Source organism: Radiomyces spectabilis (genome assembly GCF_025331425.1).
Source record: "Radiomyces spectabilis strain NRRL 2753 chromosome Unknown BYT42scaffold_7, whole genome shotgun sequence".
Taxonomy (NCBI): domain Eukaryota; kingdom Fungi; phylum Mucoromycota; class Mucoromycetes; order Mucorales; family Radiomycetaceae; genus Radiomyces; species Radiomyces spectabilis.
The window spans coordinates 762590-781097 of NW_026251932.1; the positions used below are offsets into that span (position 1 = coordinate 762590).

At 42.3% G+C, this 18508-nt stretch overlaps 5 protein-coding genes across 5 annotated transcripts; 4 read left to right on the top strand and 1 right to left on the bottom strand.

The window, feature by feature from the left end:
• The first annotated feature begins 125 nt into the window (after positions 1–125).
• BYT42DRAFT_571155 (uncharacterized protein) lies at positions 126–2371 on the top strand. Its single transcript, XM_051568463.1, has 3 exons — positions 126–1252; positions 1346–1458; positions 1531–2371. The coding sequence occupies exons 1-3, from the start codon at positions 203–205 to the stop codon at positions 2189–2191; spliced, it is 1824 nt and encodes a 607-aa protein (XP_051422988.1). The 5' UTR covers positions 126–202; the 3' UTR covers positions 2192–2371.
• On the bottom strand, positions 2367–4448 carry BYT42DRAFT_571157 (Thiolase, N-terminal domain-containing protein). Its single transcript, XM_051568464.1, has 5 exons — positions 4184–4448; positions 3674–4037; positions 3211–3598; positions 2820–3100; positions 2367–2753 (listed from the first exon to the last, which is right to left on the bottom strand). Exons 1-5 carry the CDS (start codon positions 4344–4346, stop codon positions 2702–2704), a joined length of 1248 nt encoding a protein of 415 aa, XP_051422989.1. The 5' UTR covers positions 4347–4448; the 3' UTR covers positions 2367–2701.
• Positions 4449–5723: 1275 nt separating this feature from the next.
• BYT42DRAFT_497848 (uncharacterized protein) lies at positions 5724–6829 on the top strand (the record flags this gene model as incomplete). Its single annotated transcript, XM_051564526.1, has 2 exons — positions 5724–6279; positions 6348–6829. The coding sequence occupies 2 exons, from the start codon at positions 5724–5726 to the stop codon at positions 6827–6829; spliced, it is 1038 nt and encodes a 345-aa protein (XP_051422990.1).
• A 3126-nt stretch (positions 6830–9955) lies between these two features.
• Positions 9956–10461, top strand: BYT42DRAFT_476815 (uncharacterized protein; the record flags this gene model as incomplete). The annotated part of the gene is made up of 2 exons (XM_051563632.1): positions 9956–10062; positions 10245–10461. Coding segments are annotated over 2 exons (324 nt in total), but the record flags the coding sequence as incomplete, so codon positions are not given.
• Positions 10462–12729: 2268 nt separating this feature from the next.
• On the top strand, positions 12730–13028 carry BYT42DRAFT_472602 (uncharacterized protein; the record flags this gene model as incomplete). Its single annotated transcript, XM_051563575.1, has 2 exons — positions 12730–12891; positions 12960–13028. Coding segments are annotated over 2 exons (231 nt in total), but the record flags the coding sequence as incomplete, so codon positions are not given.
• Between the last annotated feature and the right edge of the window lie 5480 nt (positions 13029–18508).

Below are 18508 nucleotides of genomic sequence, written 5' to 3' on the forward strand. Positions count from 1 at the left end.
AATATATTGAAGATTGAGCAATTGCATGGTTGCCTTGTCGATGGTGTCACTGATTGCTCGGTGCGCGCAATCTATAAATCGGTCTTATCTGTCGGTGTTTCAAACGGCTCGTGTGCGAATGGGCTTTCCATTTTGATCATTCCAAAAACCCCTTTTTACTTTTTCCAACGTTTTCCTTTGTTTTCTTTCAGCCCCCCCCCCAATGAGCGAAGAAACAGTACCTTACATCAAGCCTGATCCAGAGGTTCTGGAAAAGGAGCAGGAAGATCTCGTCATGTCGTATTTGAATCCTGATCTTGTATCTACGGACGAATCTCATCATGCTGCCGTCAATACGTGGAATATTCCTCCCGTCACGGATGACCATGTGAAACCACAAGACACGTTTGATATTGACCAACATGGTTTATCCACTCCCCCTGATTACACATCATGGTTGCCCATGTCGTTTCCGCCAATGACAGAGCCCGCCCAAGATCCCTCAACGACCATGTGCCTACCGCAATCCATGGGGGCCTTCCCTTTCTATCTTCCTTTTGTACCCCCTTATCCTCTTGAACAACCGATATTGGACCCGTCACAAAGACAGCTATCTCCTGGCAGTTCGTCGTCGTCTTGTTCTTCGTTATCGGACAGTGAACAACCTAGGAAGAAACGAGGACGCAAGAAACGCGAACAACCCACCGTCAACACCGCACCCATGTTGGCTCCTGCTCCAGCGCCGACACTATTGCCCGCTATTCTTCCCTTGCCTTCATCACCCACCCACCATGCCATCAAATCGGAAGAGAAAGAGGCAACCGATTTCCCTACACCCGCTTCCACCACGCCTCCTTCTTCGTCTTCATCACCCAAACCGCAACCATCTTCAACACTGTCCAACGATGCCTCCGCGCCTGTGGATGCCAAAGCCGTGGCTCAGGCCAAACGACAGGAACGTCTGATAAAAAATCGGGCTGCGGCATTATTATCTCGCAAACGCAAACGGGAATACGTCAGTTCATTAGAGGAGCAACGCAATTCGCTCACAGCAGAGAATCACGAATTGAAATCCAAGGTGTCTGCTCTTGAAAGTCAAGTTCTCGTCCTACAGCAAGAAAACCAGGAGCTAAGAAATCAGTTGAAATTCTCCCCAGCTGATGGTTCGGCTGCCACCACCCACCCTATTTCCGTCACATTACCCATTCACGATTTTAATCCACCATCGACCATCAATGTACAGAAAAAGACGGCTACCAGTATGGTGTTCATGGTAAGACGCGCCCCCTTTTTTTTTTTTTTTTTTTTTTTTCTTTACTTTGAAACTACGTGTCACTCAGCTGCTCCTGCATCCTTTTTTATACAGATTATTTTGTTTTCATTTGCCTTGTTTACTTTACCGTCATCACGTATGATGGATCGCCTTACTGTGGGTGGTGCACCATCCAAACAGCTCACCTTGGTGGCACCTAACAAAGCGTAAATTTCTCACTCATTCATTTCAAACTGTTGTAGTTGAAGCGCTCGTCTAACCAGCCGTGCTTTCTCTAGTCCATTAAATTTATTGGAGGGAGGTAAAAACAATCCTCCACCGACCACGGACCTTATTGTGATGAATTCTGTGCAAACGCATGATCTGCAGTCTTGGATCAACGATCGCTTGCAATTGGTTTCCAAATCCGAGATCGCTCAATATTCGACCATGGATCGATTGGATTACAACAAGTCTCCTTCAAGCTCTTCGCCTGCCTCACACGTCTACCTTTATTCGCCTTCGTTCTCTCAAGTGGCGCGCGTCGATGGAAACAATGACGATGGTACTCCTGGAGCTACGCTGAAATCCAATTTGGCGACTTCGGAGCCACCGGTATTATCATTAATCTCACCGTTTGGGCCTTCTTCTCATCCACCCAAGTCGCATTGCGGCGTGCCCACTGAGTTACAGGAATATCTGCAAGTCGATGTGCAGGTGATTTCGAGCCATGTCTTCAGCGGGCAAAGCATGTCTTTGAAAGATTGCTCCTTTGCCAGCTCTCTTTTGTATGAGATGAAAGACGAGTTGATCGTGTCCCCCAATTGGAATCCAAACAGTAGCGCAACCAGCGCTGCAAATACGACGGCGCTGAAATCTGATAAAAGACAGGAAAAAGGCCACCGACGTAGAATCGTAGAAGAAGATAGAGCAAGGAAAATTTCCAGAGTCATTCATTAGGTCAAAACATTTCTTCCATCACTCCTTATTCATTCAAATCCTTATGCCATTCCCTCACATCTTTCCTCTGTATACATCTGCATATATTTTTACCACCATCAACTTTCTTCATTTAACGTTCGATCAACCCAAGAATCAATCCAATAAACAAAATTAACAATGGCATTCTTTTATCCAGACGAAAAAGACAGTGTTCTGATGAAAATGCAGGTGATCCTGCGCATTCAAAGCCTCGCTTGCACTTTTTTTTCCCGCTGAAACCATCTCATGTTCTAGTTTTCCGATCTGCCTCGTTAAATCCCACTTGAACGCTGTATTTGTGTAGGATATTCAATAGAAATCCAACATTTTTTTTAATATGTAATGGGAATTCTCGGGAAAGACGATAAATATTGACTATGTTCAACAGTGACGGTTACAATGACATCTTTCATTGCTCGACAATTTACAGAAATAAAAAGGTAAAAATTTAAAATATCAAAAAGAAGGGTGACATCTCGACGGACTTGCTTACTCGCTTTCAAAGACAGCAGCCATGCCCATGCCGCTACCAATGCACATGCTAGAGTGAAAAAAGGATTAGCAAGCGATCTCTTATCAAAAAGGATTGGGTGGGTATCAGTCTTACCTGGTGACACCAATCTTCTTGCCAGCACGCTTCAATTCAGGTAAAAGAGTGGCGATCTGACGAGCACCGGTGGCGCCCAAAGGATGACCAAAAGCAATAGCACCACCCTTGGGGTTGACCTTTTCAAATGGAATACCGAGTTTTTCAACAGAGAAAACAGCCTGGGAAGCAAAAGCTTCATTGATTTCGTAAATGTCCACGTCCGACAGCTTGAGACCAGCTCGCTCAACGGCAACAGGAACAGCATAAGCTGGGCCAACACCCATGATTCTGGGAGGAACCTGAGCAAACAGACATGCGTGAGCTTTGCTGCATTCTTTTTTTTTCAAGTCTTTATTGCAGCATGCTGCAACATACTGCAAGGACCCATTCACTTGCAAAAAATACTTACACCAACAACAGCCGAAGTGATGTACTTGCCAATGATGGGCAATCCCAATTTCTCGGCTGTCTTGCGCTTCATCAATAAGACAGCAGCGGCACCATCAGAAACCTGAGACGCATTACCAGCGGTGGTGGTACCTTGTTCATCAAAGGCAGGCTTGAGCTTGTTCAACTTTTCGGCAGTGGTACCAGGACGAACGCCATCATCACGATCAACGACAACAGTGGATTCCTTGCCTTCCTTGTCAGTGACGGTGGCACGAATGGGGATAATTTCATCCTTGAACCAGCCATTCTTTTGAGCAAGAGCGGCCTTGGCGTGAGAAGCAGCAGCGAATTCATCTTGCTTAGCACGCGAAACACCGAATTCAGCAGCAACGTTCTCAGAGGTGATACTTTTTAAAAATTATAGGAGTCAGCACCGATATATTAAAACTTTTTGGCTAAAAATGAAAGAAAGAGAAACTTACCCCATAGGAATAAGGCAATCGGCAGCAGCAGGACAAGAGTCGGCAATCTTATCAGAGGAAGGAGCCAAGGATTGAGGGCCATAGTTATGGGTCATGGATTCAACACCAGCACCAATACCGATTTCAATGATACCGGCTTGGATGGCGGTGGCGATTTGGACGACAGCTTGAAGACCGGAAGAACACTGACGGTTCACGGTGTTGATGGAGGTCGTTTCAGGAAAGCCAGCATGAAGAGCGGCCATGCGTGCATTGGTAGCACCTCCACCTTGAGGCAAGACATTGCCAACGGCAATGTCGTTCACAAGGGCAGGATCGATCTTGCTTTGGTCAATCACACCTTTGAATACAGCGGACAGAATCTCTGTGAAGCCAAACGATCATTGAGCATGTCAATTTTTGTTCTTGTACACATACACACACAACCAAGTGTCACCTTTCACCCACAGACACACCCACATACATACACGCCCCCAAACCGCTGTGTCGTTTTCCGTCTCGACTACATACCTTCAGGCAAGGTGTCTTTGAAGCCACCCTTGCGGGCGCGAGTGATAGCGGAACGGAGAGCGCTGACAATAACGACGTCTTCGGGAGACTTGACACCAACCTTATTGGCGACGTTATCAGAGGGAGCAAGATGAGACGAAACTTGTTGAAGACGAGAAGCCATTGGATGAAAAATGTAAAAGAGAACAAGGAACCAGCAAGCAACGGCAATGAAAAAAAAAGCTGTGAAATATAAAAGATTGGCCTTAGTCAGTTGAAATACCGCAGTTTCAAAATGCTGCTTTGTGTGGAGTCAGCAAATTTGCTTTGAAGTTGAATTTTTACATGTGAAAATTCACATGATACATCCACTTTTTACGCTGACCAATCAGCAATCAGCTTCATAAGGATTCTTTTTTTCATTTCCCTCTTTTTCCTTGTCAAATGGCAATGCATGCTTATCGATCGATTGGGCTACTTGAAATTACGCTGACCAAAATCCTAAGGGTTTTTGACACCATCTAGATGACTTTGCTTTAAGCAGAACCTTTGACTTGCGCAAGAAATGGTTACCTAATATATGCCTTAAAGTCAATGGGCTGCGTGATTTATTTTATACATCGGAGTAAAAGAAGGAGGATAGGGATGACGAGGATGAAATACGGATGATTCCTAGGTTACTGACGGGTAGGACTGGATGATTCAAAGTTCTGTAATGGGTGTTCTGGATGGAAATGGTAGTGATGTTTTTCCATTATATAACGCTGCATTGTGCTAAGCCAGTCGTCGCTTTTCTTTAATATCTATGCCGCTGAGACCTTCATAACTTGATAGAAAAGCCAGCGGCGCAATGGTAAATCGATCCCCCCAAACGTTCTTTGGAAGAAAATGTCGTCGTGGAGATCTTTTATGATACGCAAACTCAGCGTGAGCAAGTCGGATCCACTACCAGTTACGCTAGTTTACAGACGTAACTGTCACTTTGGACAAGGGGAATCTGGCTCTCTAAAATTTAAAAGATTGCATTGCGATGTCCAGACAGCGGCGTTGAGAAAGGAGGGCTGATCGTAGTCCGTATGTGCGCAAGGCCCCAATGTAAAGGTAGACCATCATACAAATATCAGTAACCGATTCAACTAAACTCGCATAAAGCAAATCATTTCTTCGTTTCGACTCTATTCACATATTTTCTTAGCAATATTTCACCTCAAATCATGACGACGTACCACCACATAGGCGCCCTTGGGGTCTAATATGTACACAGGGAAATCCTCTTTCTTGATAATATCTCGTAACGTTAGGATATCCTCCATTTGATTCCTTGTCACATTTCGGGTTTTGGCAAAATTTAATCCATCTCATTGGTTCCGTATTGTTTAAAATATTACAAATGACTTTGGTCAATCTACGAAGCAGAACGCAGGACGCTCATTGGAAATGCTGAGTCTGAAATCAACCGAAACGTCGTCCGTGACTGGGTCCTTATATAAACCTTTCCAGTCCTTTCTACCACTGCGCTTGATCTACAAAAAAGATCTTTCACAGTTCTTTAATTTACAGTATGGGGGACGATACTCTTGTAAAGAACGGAGCTACTGAAAATGACGCAGTCCAGTTGAATTCGGAAACAGACAAAGTGCCTTTTTTCAAAAAACGAGTCACCAACAAGAATCTTCGCAAACGCAAAGCGAATGCCGTATTCAAACGTAAAGACAGCGATGACGACGACGACGACGATGAAGGCGTCGTGAGTGAAGTCGTTACAAAGGACCGAAAATCAGCACCTACACCTTTTGTTCAAGCCACTCGACGCACTCGACGAAAGCTGGACGATGATCAAGATTCATCTTCCATTGGAGTGCAGTACGCAGCAGATCGATCTACGAAAACTCAGGGCAGCGATGCTACTCGATATGCGACGGAATGGGAACTGGAATCTGAGGCCATGCAGAAAATGGCCAGTGCCATTGAAGCTGGAAAAGCTGCCAAAGGAGTCCAACCCAAGAGTAAGCCCGCCAAGAACTCAAAAATGCAAGTGGGGCCTCAGCGAGCACCTGCCAATATCCGTGTCACCGCTCGTTTCGATTATCAGCCTGATATTTGTAAAGACTATAAAGGTAAGCCATTAAACATTATGTGTGAGGTTGAGAGTATGTATGACTAATAGAATTTTTTTGTCTAATAGAAACCGGTTTTTGTGGTTATGGTGATTCGTGTATCTTCTTGCACGATCGTGGTGATTATAAGACTGGCTGGCAACTTGAAAAGGAATGGGAAGAAGCGCAAAAGACGAAGACAAAGTTTGGAGCATCGAGTGGGGATAAATATGCCATCTCTGATTCCGATTCCGATGACGAAGAGTTACCTTTTGCTTGCCTTATTTGCCGTGAAGAATTCAACAACCCCGTCGTCACCAAATGTAACCACTATTTTTGTGAAAAGTGCGCCATCGACAATTACAAGAAATCGCCCAAATGTTTTGCATGTGGAGCGCCTACGGGCGGTACATTTAATACCGCGAAGAACATCTTGGCACGATTGGCAGCCAAGAAGGCACGACTCGCAGAGAAGAGCAGCGACAACGAAGATGAAGCAAATGATACCGGACCACTGATCGAAGGATTAGAAGAAAGAAATAGTAGTGATGATGACGATAGTGATTCATAAATTAATCCTCCCATTTACCCTCGGCATCCTTTTTATTTATTATGAACATGTGTCAAATTTTGCGTACACAACAAAAGCATGTATCTCCTTATCTTGGCAATAGTAAGATATTCAATCTCTTGGAAACAAAATATAACAAGTTACGTGGCATATAAAAAAGTCAGTGTTCCCGCGTTTTATGATATATTTAGGCGTGTCATCACTTACCTGTTGGAAAAGGTCATATTGTGAATGAGTTTAGCAGAGAATTAAAACGAAAAAATACAATGTCGGCTTTATATGGAAGTAAGCCGTGTTGTCCACATCAGTAGTTGAAACTTCCCGTACCATCAAGGCGACAATAAATGGTAGTAGCTGAATTGGTTAACCACCAGCAAACAATAAGCGAAACCGTTTCCATATGGAAATTTAAAAATCCATTTGGATATTTCTTTCAAAATCCTAAAACTTGTGTCTTACTGAATAAGCCGGCAGCACGTCCGGGATAACTTTGTCTTCCGCTAATGTCAAGGCAAATATCGTGTAAATTACAGTAGCAGGGTTTGAATACTGAAAATTTCTTAGGAGAAGCATTCGAGATATGGCTCGACGAAATGTTCACTATTCGTACTGTAGGTGAGGCCATACTGCATAGTCTGTTTCGCTTGGCGGACCAAAATCCCTTTCTTTTTTCTATAGTAGTCTATCAAGATGCTTTGGCTATATTTTTGTTCCGGACAAGCCGTTAAAAAGAGCGGAACTCGTTCCGATCAAATGTGTTGTCTGGCATTCAAACAACTGTTCCATGTTTCAATCTGTGTTTTTCCCCAACCGACCTGCCGGTTCGAATATTAGTAACCAGCTTTGTCGTGCTCTCAATTCTTATTCATACACAAGAATAGCTTTAAAATCCTGTTCCTAATGGCAGACAGCGGATAGACGGTTCATCCCGATTGGACAAGATTCCCCTGTATGCATGCACACGTCATGTAAAGGTCTTAAGCATGCAGCTTTCATTACCCCACATAGATCAAACAATTATTTTTGTCGATCACTTGCTACCTATCCCTATACTTACTTCTACATTGACACTGTTAACCCATCTTCTTCAAGTAGGTTTGGGTCTCGGTGTAGGACGGAAACCCCTGATTACAGTTGACGGATATTGAATGCTAAACATTGACGGTTGACTTGCCGTCATGTTTACAAGGCAAATCCCTTTTTCGCCGCTACACCCGGAACCAAGTCCGCTTTTTAAAATACAAAAGTTACCCAGAGGTTTCGCAGCAAAAGACTGTTTCGCATAATACGCTGTAGTGAAGTGCCAGATGTGGATTTACCAATTTAAGATAACAAATAAAAATACCCATGCTCATATTAGATAATGTGATTATTTGAGCAAATTCCCAATAGTGAAAAACAAAATCCGCTTATGTAAACAACAGAAACGATCCTCATATTGTAAAAAAGAAGAAGATTAAGGCTAGATCCATAAACATCAAAACTTTCACAGGCTCCGGGATGCCGGAATCGCGGTAGTTGAAGGCACCATTTGCAACGAATAGAGTCCGTACACATTCTCCATCAAATGTTGATTAGTAATTGACTGATTTCAATAAATGCATCAGTGAAATTCGTGTAAGCAGGAATTTTGGGTCGTAGATCAATGTTAATGTACTTTTTTTTTGTATAAAAAATTGGCTATATGTAGCGCCTACGTGTCTAGAACTCTGGCTTGTCGATAAAATTAAAACTGTCTTAGCAATCCATTTTTCATGTGCAACGCTTATGGAATGTTTTTGTGAAAATTTTTGCGCGATATCCGATTGGCCAACGGTCACTTACTGTGCTATAATATACTCCAAAGCGTACTTTTATCAACGCTGTTTACTATCTTATCACGAAGGGAAGGTCTGCCATTCAATCTTTAGCGTGACACACGGACGGTGGGTTTCATGCATCAGTGCTCCGCAGTGTGTAACACAAAACCAAGTTTTCGGATCGGTAGGCAATCGAGGGAATCCTTGGAAACTTTACAAGAAGAAATCAGGAGACGGTGGCTGTTGTAAAGCAACTGAACCTATTGTCATCCAGGAAACTGGCATGAAGACAATGTTTTACATATGTTTCCTGTGATTTCCAGGACTTCCATCCCCAAATGAAGTTCCTCATGGAAGGTAAAACCTGTCTGAAATCGGCCAAATTTTGAGCGCTGTTACAATTTTTCCCAACGTGAAAAGAAGTGAGACTCAGCATCTGGGCAGGATTCTAGATTCGGAGTGAGCAGAATCAGAATTTTGACGAGGCCAGCCTTCTTTGATAGAAAAAGAAAGAATTAAACAAATAAATTTGATCCACACTCATAATTTGTTTCCTAGCAATGTTCCAAAGCAATTTCCTTGGACGATCAGGCAGATCGCAATTAGTCATGGAGACAATTTGTTTCTGCTGATCAAGAAGGTGCCAGATGGTTCTAAAGCGCTCCGCTTTGTTCAATCTCGTGTAGCCTTAAACATCTGTCAAAACTCTAGTGATTTTTTGGCGCGAGAATGTTTTCGTTCAGCTAAACGGGTAAAAAAAAAAAAAAATAACCATGGTCACGTAAACAAAACAATAACCCGGGCATGGAGTATTGCTTGGGCTAATTCAAAGACAGAAAGAAGCATATTCTGGCTGCGTTTGAAAAAAATGAGGAAACTAGCACGCCATGTATCATATCATGGAAGATGGAACACATCCATGATTCAGTCGTTCCCACCCGTTGGCATAACTTTTAGGTGCACATCTACCACATTATTCACAGAAAAAAAGTTCTATTCATATAAGAAAAATATTGTTAGAACATGCTTGATTATATAAATCGCTTGAAAACGGCTGAAGAGAGAAGCAAAGGGTTCATCTTTGGAGGCATAGAAACAAGAAGTTGGTCATTTGAATCCGGCGGCGTTTGAAAGTAACACTAGCCAAAGGACAATGAAAGCCGCATTGACCGCCCCATTGTCGAGAAACTGCTATAAGAAACAGGCTTCTTTTTCGAACCTTTTTTCCTGTTTTCAATCGAGTACCTTCTTCCTTCTAAATTACATTAATTTTCTATAAACAAATACATTTGTACTATATTCCATGTCCAGTATTGGAATCTTTCCAATGGATCGAACTTTTCAGGATTACGATCAAAGCTTGCTCGATTTGGAGGAGCAAAGGAGAAGTATGGAGCTGCTGATGAAGAAAATGGGTCAAGAATGGGAAATAAGGTGAGACGCTGTTCTATCTTGTTGCTTTTTGCTTGTCTCGTTTGTCTCTTTAGCTTCCTGTTTCTCGTTTATTTGTATCTCTTTTTTTTTGGAAGTCGCTTTTTTATATTTTCGGCAACAGGGAATTTTTACCCCAGAATAGTATGGATCACTAATTCCTTTATTTTTCTTGTTTATTTTAGTGGCGCTGGTATTGGTTGGATGGGCGACATCTCGTCCACACAAGCAAATGTGCCAAGTGTGGAGGCCCGACAAGAACTCCAGACGGTGATTACTGCCGCCAAGCTTACGGCGATGAGCCAGCAACACACTCATAACTATTGTGAGAATACTTCTCCCGACTTCCTTCAAACCCTCATGAACATGAATGAATCCCTCCTTAATCAAAGTGCGGCCGATAAAGAAGCCTCCTCCTTCCTCCCCAAAACATATACCGATGCATACAGTGTCCAGTTACTGGCGACCGCGGACCTCCTCCGCCCTTCCAACGTCCCAAGAACTCCGGCCAAAGCAGATTCACCCAAACACATCCGGACAGATCCCGATTTGGATTCCGGTCTTATCACAGAAGTCATCACTTCACCCTTACTTTCTACCAAGCAAGTCGATTTACCGACAAGCCTTTCCATGTCCCAGGCAATGATGCCAACCGAAATTCTCTGATTTTCAACCATATATCTCTCAATCCTTCATCTTGTTAATTGTATATTGTCCCAGTTTTCTCTCTTTCTCTGTCTCTCACAGATTTCCCATTTTGTCATCTACTGATACTATTTATCATTCGCTTTTCCCTCTCTTCTGCTTTGTTTACAATGTAAAAATTAGGCCAAGAAAAAAAAGAAGGGTAAGTAGAAGTAACATCACCCCTTTCATCTGGAATCACTGGAGTTCCCTAGGCAACACTTTGAATGGAACAGCATAAATGAAAAACATCCTTCTAAACCAATAAAAAATAAACATAAAAATAAACATTACTTCCCACTGCAAATGCAGAATTTTTATTGATCAGTCCCAGATGCGAATTGCTTGGCGGAAGTACGCGCATTTACGCATAGTGGGACATTGATATATGCCTTGGTTTTCTCTTTACCATGTTTCGTTCATGTTGGAAAATAGGGTACGCGTGGTATTTATAGAAAACCGTTGAACGGGTATGATTGAAAGGAGAATTCTGCTAAAGTACAGAAAAAAATAATTGAGCTGGATTCGCAGGAATAAAAAGGGATAAGTTGTTTTTTTCTCACTCATCGCACGTGTAAGGTCCTGGTTACAAAGTCAGCTTGATCACAGGTGACGATCATGGAGTGCAAAGGCGAAAAAAATTTTAAGGTTTGTGCGTGATATGAAAAAAGATAATTCCGTTCAGATGTAACGTCATCTTGCCAAGATGTATGATAAGAACAAGTGCTTTTTCATTAAATAGAGGACACAGACAGTGAGCTAGCCCGACAAGGTATCCCGCCACTCCAGAAAAAGGGAGAAGATCGACAATGGTGACAAAAATGGATGGTTATAATGTGACAAAGTTAAAGGTTGATAAACATTCGAAACTCGGATTGGCACATTTGAAATGAAAATACGTGGTACAATCTATAAAAGAAAGTTTGTGAATGACGAAAGGGATCTGCGCGGGGTAGCAGGTTAACGGACCTGACTCTAGTTCTGCCTTTTCTCATTGGCCCACCGCTATATTAGTCTTATCCACACTAACCTTAAAAGCGTTAATCTCTCTTTTTTTTTTTGTCGCTCAATGAGTAAGAGATAAAACTGAGAAAAAGCCGGTTTTCACCCAAACCGTTCAATTCTTTCCTCTCCAGTCTTTCTTCTTCTTTTTTTCTCCCTTTTTTGTTGATTTTCTAACTAAAAAATTTCTGGTTCTTCCATTTCACTTTTTTTTTCTTTTTTTTATTCGCTCAACAATTTTTATTTCTGAACAAACAGAAAAAAGGAGAAAGGAAGAAAAAAAAACTAACCATGGCGTCTTACTCCCGTTACGAACAACCTTCTCTTGCTACTACGACTTTTTACCCTTCTTATGATCCCTCTACCAATATGTACGCTTATCCATCGACAACGAAATCTACACCAATGATGTATATCGACCCACGTTCATCAGCTCCTTCCGCCATGGACTACGGCCATCCTTCTTCGATGGATGATGAAACCACAGCCGCAGCGGCCGCCGCTGCTGCTGCCGCCGGATTATCCACACCTTCCCTTCCACCGTTGTCCCAACTTCTTCCCAGTTCAAGTACATCCATCAAGTCTGTTTCTCACGCGCCTATGGCCCGACAGCAACCTCCTACCACTGCTTCAACCATGCCCGTTCACCCGCCTCAGGCACAGCCACATCCTGGTTACTATATGCAATCATCGTCCCATCCTCGAGAAAAAGTCGTGCCATCCAACATGTTGTATTCACCTGTGGTACCCACCACTACTCGTTCGTCGTCGGACCCTTGCTCCGACTATTACATCACCCAGTCTAACCCGACTAATGTGATGTACCCTACTGAATATATGTCCAAGAGTTCTGGACCGGTGGTTCCTTCATCTGTGATGCCCGGAATGTATGCCGCTCCTCACTCGTCGTCCGCTTCACCTTTTTCACATCCTTTCCATCGTCATTTACCACCCTCCCCGCCGCCTTCGATTGACGATCAGCAAAAGGTGTTTTCATTCGTTTCGTTGCCTGGTGTAACGCAAAAGAAGCGCCCTCGTCGCAAATTCCATGAAGTCGAACGTCTTTACCACTGTAATTTTGAAGGCTGTACAAAAGCCTATGGTACACTGAACCATCTAAATGCTCACGTCTGCATGCAAAATCATGTAAGTCTTTTTCATTGCACTCCGATCCGATGAAAAAATTTAGCGTTGTAACCTTCGGAGTTATTTAGGGACCTAAAAGACATCCTGCCGAATTTAAAGAGTTGCGGAAACAGTGGCGGAAACAGAAACGGGAACAACAAATGAAAGAAAAAGCTATCCAATCACAAGCTGAGCAGCAACAACAGCAAGAACAGCAGCAGCAGCAGGCCGTAGGGCCGCCCGTGACACTTCCACACGAACCCTCCATATCTCAATCTTCTTCTTCCGCGTCTTTGCTCAATTATTCGTCCACTCCTCCTCACCAGTCATGGATGATGGCACCTCACGATACAACCGCCATGTTACATCCACTTCCTCCACTCTCATCCAACTCTCATTCCTCCTCCTCTAGCATCTTGTATTAAGTAGAAAGCGTGCAAAAAAAATAGTGCAAAAACAAAGAAGTACATATAAGCCAATTTTTTCTGTTATATTTTTTTCACATAATATTTAGTTATTTGTATTTGATCCCCCTACCCTTTTCTTTATGTTGTAGAGCACTAATCATTTTTTTTATCTTGTAAATAGTGGTTCCGACAGACAACAGTGTTGCAAACCCATTAAAATCAATGTCACCACTCCGTTGCATCGACATTTGTGCGTTTTTGAGAGATGAAAAAGTTGTCGAAAAGTCGGGTGGCGAAGCAACGGGTAACTGGAGATCACACGAAATTTTGTGACAAATAGTCATGAAGGCCGGACAGTAGTATAATGAATTATGGGGTACGGCACCCTGCAAAGTCGCAACCACGACATTTGCTTGACGTTTGTCGGTTAGGTTCAACTGTTTTTTTATTTTCAATTTCAATCTTTGCTTATCTCGTGGAGAAAGAGAAAATGGTAGTAACACAAAGAGAGGAACAATGAAGGTTCGTCCAAGATAGGCAAGAATAAAAAATGTGAAGCACATCAAAAAGGAGTCGGAAAACATCATCTTTGGGCTGGACAATCGCTGGCAAAGCGAAATCAAATCGAGTCAACCATGTGTGGACGAACGCCAGTCGGTGAGGAAACCCGGCTCACGACTGGTGGAGGAACCACAGCAAACTGGTGGACAGATCCAAGGTAAACATGCTGCGGAGATTTGCTCACCAGATCCGTACCAGGTCGAGCAAAATGTCACTCGAATACAGTTGGTGATCGTCTTCATACTGTTTTTTCGTAATAAAGCTCGAAGTCATGAGAGAACGAGTACTCTTCAAGATTAGCAACCAGATAAAGGATCCATGCTATTGGACGACGGCCAAACTAGACACCTCGATACATCCTCAATGATCGACGAGTCGATAGATTTCCGGATGCATGAGATCCTATAGCAGTATGATACCTGGTGTAGAAAAGAATTATGCTCGTTTTTCCTACATTACCTTTAATACGAACATGAGCATGAACATACTTTTTGATTTGCTGCATATACACACTACACTGTATAGGTGAAGAATTCAGCAATATGATGAAAAAGTCGGACAAACACAAGTGAAAAAGGAATTTTTTTTTTTCCTGTTTTAAAATCTCTAACTATATTCAAATGTTTGGGAAATTAGCGATTTTGTAAATCACATGATCTACACTAAGTTATCAGGACCTGTTAAACCTTTTTTTATCTTTCAACCATGCCTCGCTGCCCACTTTCACGATAATAGGCGAAACAGGTCAGCAGCAAGATACCGTTTGCGCCAGTTACGGTCAAACAGAGTATCGTCGTCTTTCGAATAAAAATGTGAGTAAAGCTCTTTTTGAAGAAAAGTGGTTGATGATACGACTGGCGTTCTTCTGTAGCATCATTCAATTTGGTTTTTTTTTGTCGGTTATACTGTATATGTCCTTTCATTCTCTTCATTTATGATGATCGAGAGGTCGGTGTTCATCTTTTTCTTTCCGGTACACCATTTGGTTCAAAGGCAAGTCCAATTTCTTTTCCTTTGCTATGATGGAATGAACGTATAAAATTTTTCAATGTCATATAATTCAAGACATGTTAAGCGATCAATGACTATCGAAAACTCAAATAACAAAGGTAAAATATCTTGAGGAAATTTGAATCAAATTAAAGAGCTTACTAACTCATTTTTTTTTAAATACCCAACATACCCACACATCTTTCTAGATCTATCATAGCCTGGGCGGGATGGAACTGAGGGGGTCAATCAGTGCTGCTTTGCGCGTGTTCAGAAACAACTCACGTAGCATGGTATTGCCATAAGGTTGTCATTAATATACCAAACTCCGTCAAGAGTTCTCGCCCAGGGTATGCCGTGTATGCGTTAGGCTTTTTGTCTGACGAAAGTCGCTCAATGTAAGGGGGCGGCCTCCAGTGGCAGGCGGCATTCATTGCACAGCGGGTGTACGGCTTGTTTAAAGAAAAATGTCATCATGTGCACTGAAGTTCAAATCACTATGCGTAAGAAAACCATCGGCGATATCATGCATTTACGTTTAGTTTTTGTTCGCTTGAAGGCGGCCAGTGGCCAAAGATAAAGGATCCACCTGATTTCAATTTGGGGCCAGATATCTATCTGTTTCAGCCGAGAGTCTCTCGGATCCAGCCAATAATCTACCATGCCAAGCTAAAAATGTATCACAACATCCTCAGAAATTCAATGGTCTCCTCTTTATTAACCGTTCCCATAGGCGTTGTGAGTGTTGGCCGTGTTTCTTTCGGACTGCTTTGTCTGTCTGCCCGATGTCAAGTTGCCAAGTTGAAATTTTTTCACCCCGCTCCCTCTCAGTTTCTTTCTTCGCCAGCAAACGTGGCCTTACATCACATCAGTGACAACTCTTTGTGATTGCTCTTATCCATCTGTGGTACCCATTTTTTTTTTTCGTCAACTACAGCATATGTACTCTATGTGTCGTAAACTAGATCCGGCTGTCCATTTCTCTATAATAGTCCGCCCCCAAATGGCCTGTGTGGTCGCTTGTAGTTGATCTCTTGCCAAGCCGTTGTCCACTCAGCATACCACCAACTCCTGTTTTATCTTTCAGTCCATTCCGAGTTTGTTCCAGTGTGCGCACTTTTGGATAGGTTTTAATTTTGACGTATTGGTAATTTATTTTCGATGGTGTTCCTTTCCATGTTGACAACATCTGCAGCTTCATCCATGTTTTAACCGCTCTGACATCTTCCCCAATTTTACTGTTCTCTGATATTGTTATTGGTTCCTTTATTTACCAAAGCACTCCAAAACATGGAACGAATTCTCGGCCTATTGGCCGTCTAAAAAAAAACGGTAAATAAACGGATCTAAAAAACATCCGCCACAGTCCGCTGGGTTCGACCCCAAATCCACCAGAAAGTTTAAAGTGGCGACGGCACTTGTTCTTGTTACAGCGCGTTCTTTGCGTTACCATTGGTACCCCAATTTTTTTTTTTTTTTTTTTTTTTTTTTTTTTTTTTGGTTGATGGATCAGATTTCATTTAACTCCCTCGTATTATTGATCCTAAAGTGGCAATCACAAAGATAAGTAGTATGATATAACGTAATTCGATTTTAATTTCCAATCTGCGGACCTAATCGCCGCTGTATGAGTAACATAACGAAGGAGATCACTAGGGACTTAATCAATGTTTTATTCGACTTCATTCTACGATTTCTGCCTACTATCATGATGATTCTTTGTCGCAATGATACAGTGACCAAGTTGATTTTAATTCAGTACTTTTAGCTTGAATCTTGAACGTAGTAAAGCTTTCTGGAAGATACTTGAACATTCTTGTTCCGTTATTATGAATTTTTTTGGGGCAGGGTGAAATGAGAACTTGCAGAAAAGTTGACGGATGGCCATTGGGCGGCGATAACTATGAGGAGTGTACCACCGACCGCTCTTAGTATTCAAACGGTTGGCACGTACCTACAAACTGTTCCTTTTTGACTCCGCTTCATCACCAGATTTGGCTCTATTTCGGCCGAAAAAAAAAGGGTTTGAGCTGGTAAACGTTGTGCTGTCCGAGCCTCTAAACCGAACAGTGCAGTATGTGTTCGGGGACAAGAGCATTCAGGCCGACGCAGAGAGGAAGCAAGGATGTGGATTGGGTAAAATAGTCTGTGATACCAGTTTGATTTATTTGTTCATTGAAAGAAGACTTGTTGATAAACAGTTGCAACCGTGTTCTTGGCTTTGATTTCATTTCTATTTTGGGACCGAATGTATTTTGGTGACTTGTTGTAATAAGACAGCATAGGAAATTCCATTGAACCACATCTCAAAAGAAAATGGTTAAATCCAACGGGTTCAGCGAGTGTTTGAAGATTTCAAAAGTCTCTAATCATGAACTGCTCCAGGTCGAATTGCTCGATTGATCGCCATCCTCCGGTTAAACTATTTCTCCAAAATTAAAGGATACGTTTGGTTAATCAGACATCCCTCTTTTTTACCGCCATTGACTCGACGATGGTGGGGTAAACATAGAAAGAAAAACCCCCAGGTAGTTCAGCGGATGTTGCCAGACATACCAGAACCCATAGTTGATTGTCCTCGTAGGACAAGTTTTCGTCTAATGCGGTGAGGAAGAGTTCTTTTGTTTTTCAGCAGAAACATTTCATGTTCAAGTTGTGCATGATACCCTGTAGACATATTAAAATGTTTGAAAAGTCTCTACGTTGAAAAATGGTATACTGCACGATTGCTTCATTTACGCGTCGTTTCCACCGCCAGCGGTCGCCAATGATCATCCTATCGAATTTTATTATACAGTATATATATAAATAAGGTTTTTTCGGGCTAGATTCAGAAGACTACTCTCTCCACTGATAATGCCCCAAGCAACAATTTTGTACCCTTTCGTGCTTTGCCACTACCAATACCATTGAATATTTGATTGGTTCTCTACTTTTGCAGAGAGAATATTGTCGTTTAATTGCTTTCCATTTGCTGTCGGCTGAACGATCGATTTTATTCTTTCTACAGCAACAACGGGCATGACAGGCTTTGGGTGCAGCAGAAATGCAATCTGCAGCCAGCCAAAAACTCCGAAAATAAAAAAAATTCGTCGTTTTCCCAAAAGCTCCTTTGTCCAAATCGAGACATCGGCTGTCTTTTAAAAAAGAAAAAAAGTTTGCTGTGTTGTTATCGCTTCAAAGCGTTTGACCATTTCTGTAACACAACAAGGTAAATAATTATGCTCACTGTGCTTCTTTTTATCCCGCAATATTTCCCAGGTACAGTATCGATGTGGACGAAGGTGGCTGCATGGTAACAAGATCAATCGTCCAAAAAATACAAAACGTCGTAACGGTTAAATGATATTTTCGGCATGGATTTCGCATTGTTCTTGTCGATTTTCGGATCACAACAAAAGAGTGCTGCAATGAAGCTGATAAAGCAAGAGCAAGATGAAAAGAGAAACTTTGCTTGGAGTTCCACCACGAAATAAGAATGGACCCAACCAAGCGTGTTTTTTTTTTTTTTTTTAGGGTAAAGCAAGGGGCGGGTCATATTCTTTTTCCGTTGCGTGTCATTGAAGCAAACCCCAAAGGCAATGAAAGAAAAAAAAGTCCCCCAAAACAAATTTTTCGAGGACAAATTGGAAAAGCTTACAAGTAGTCGACAATGAACCCGCTCGTTGGGGTGTTGAGGG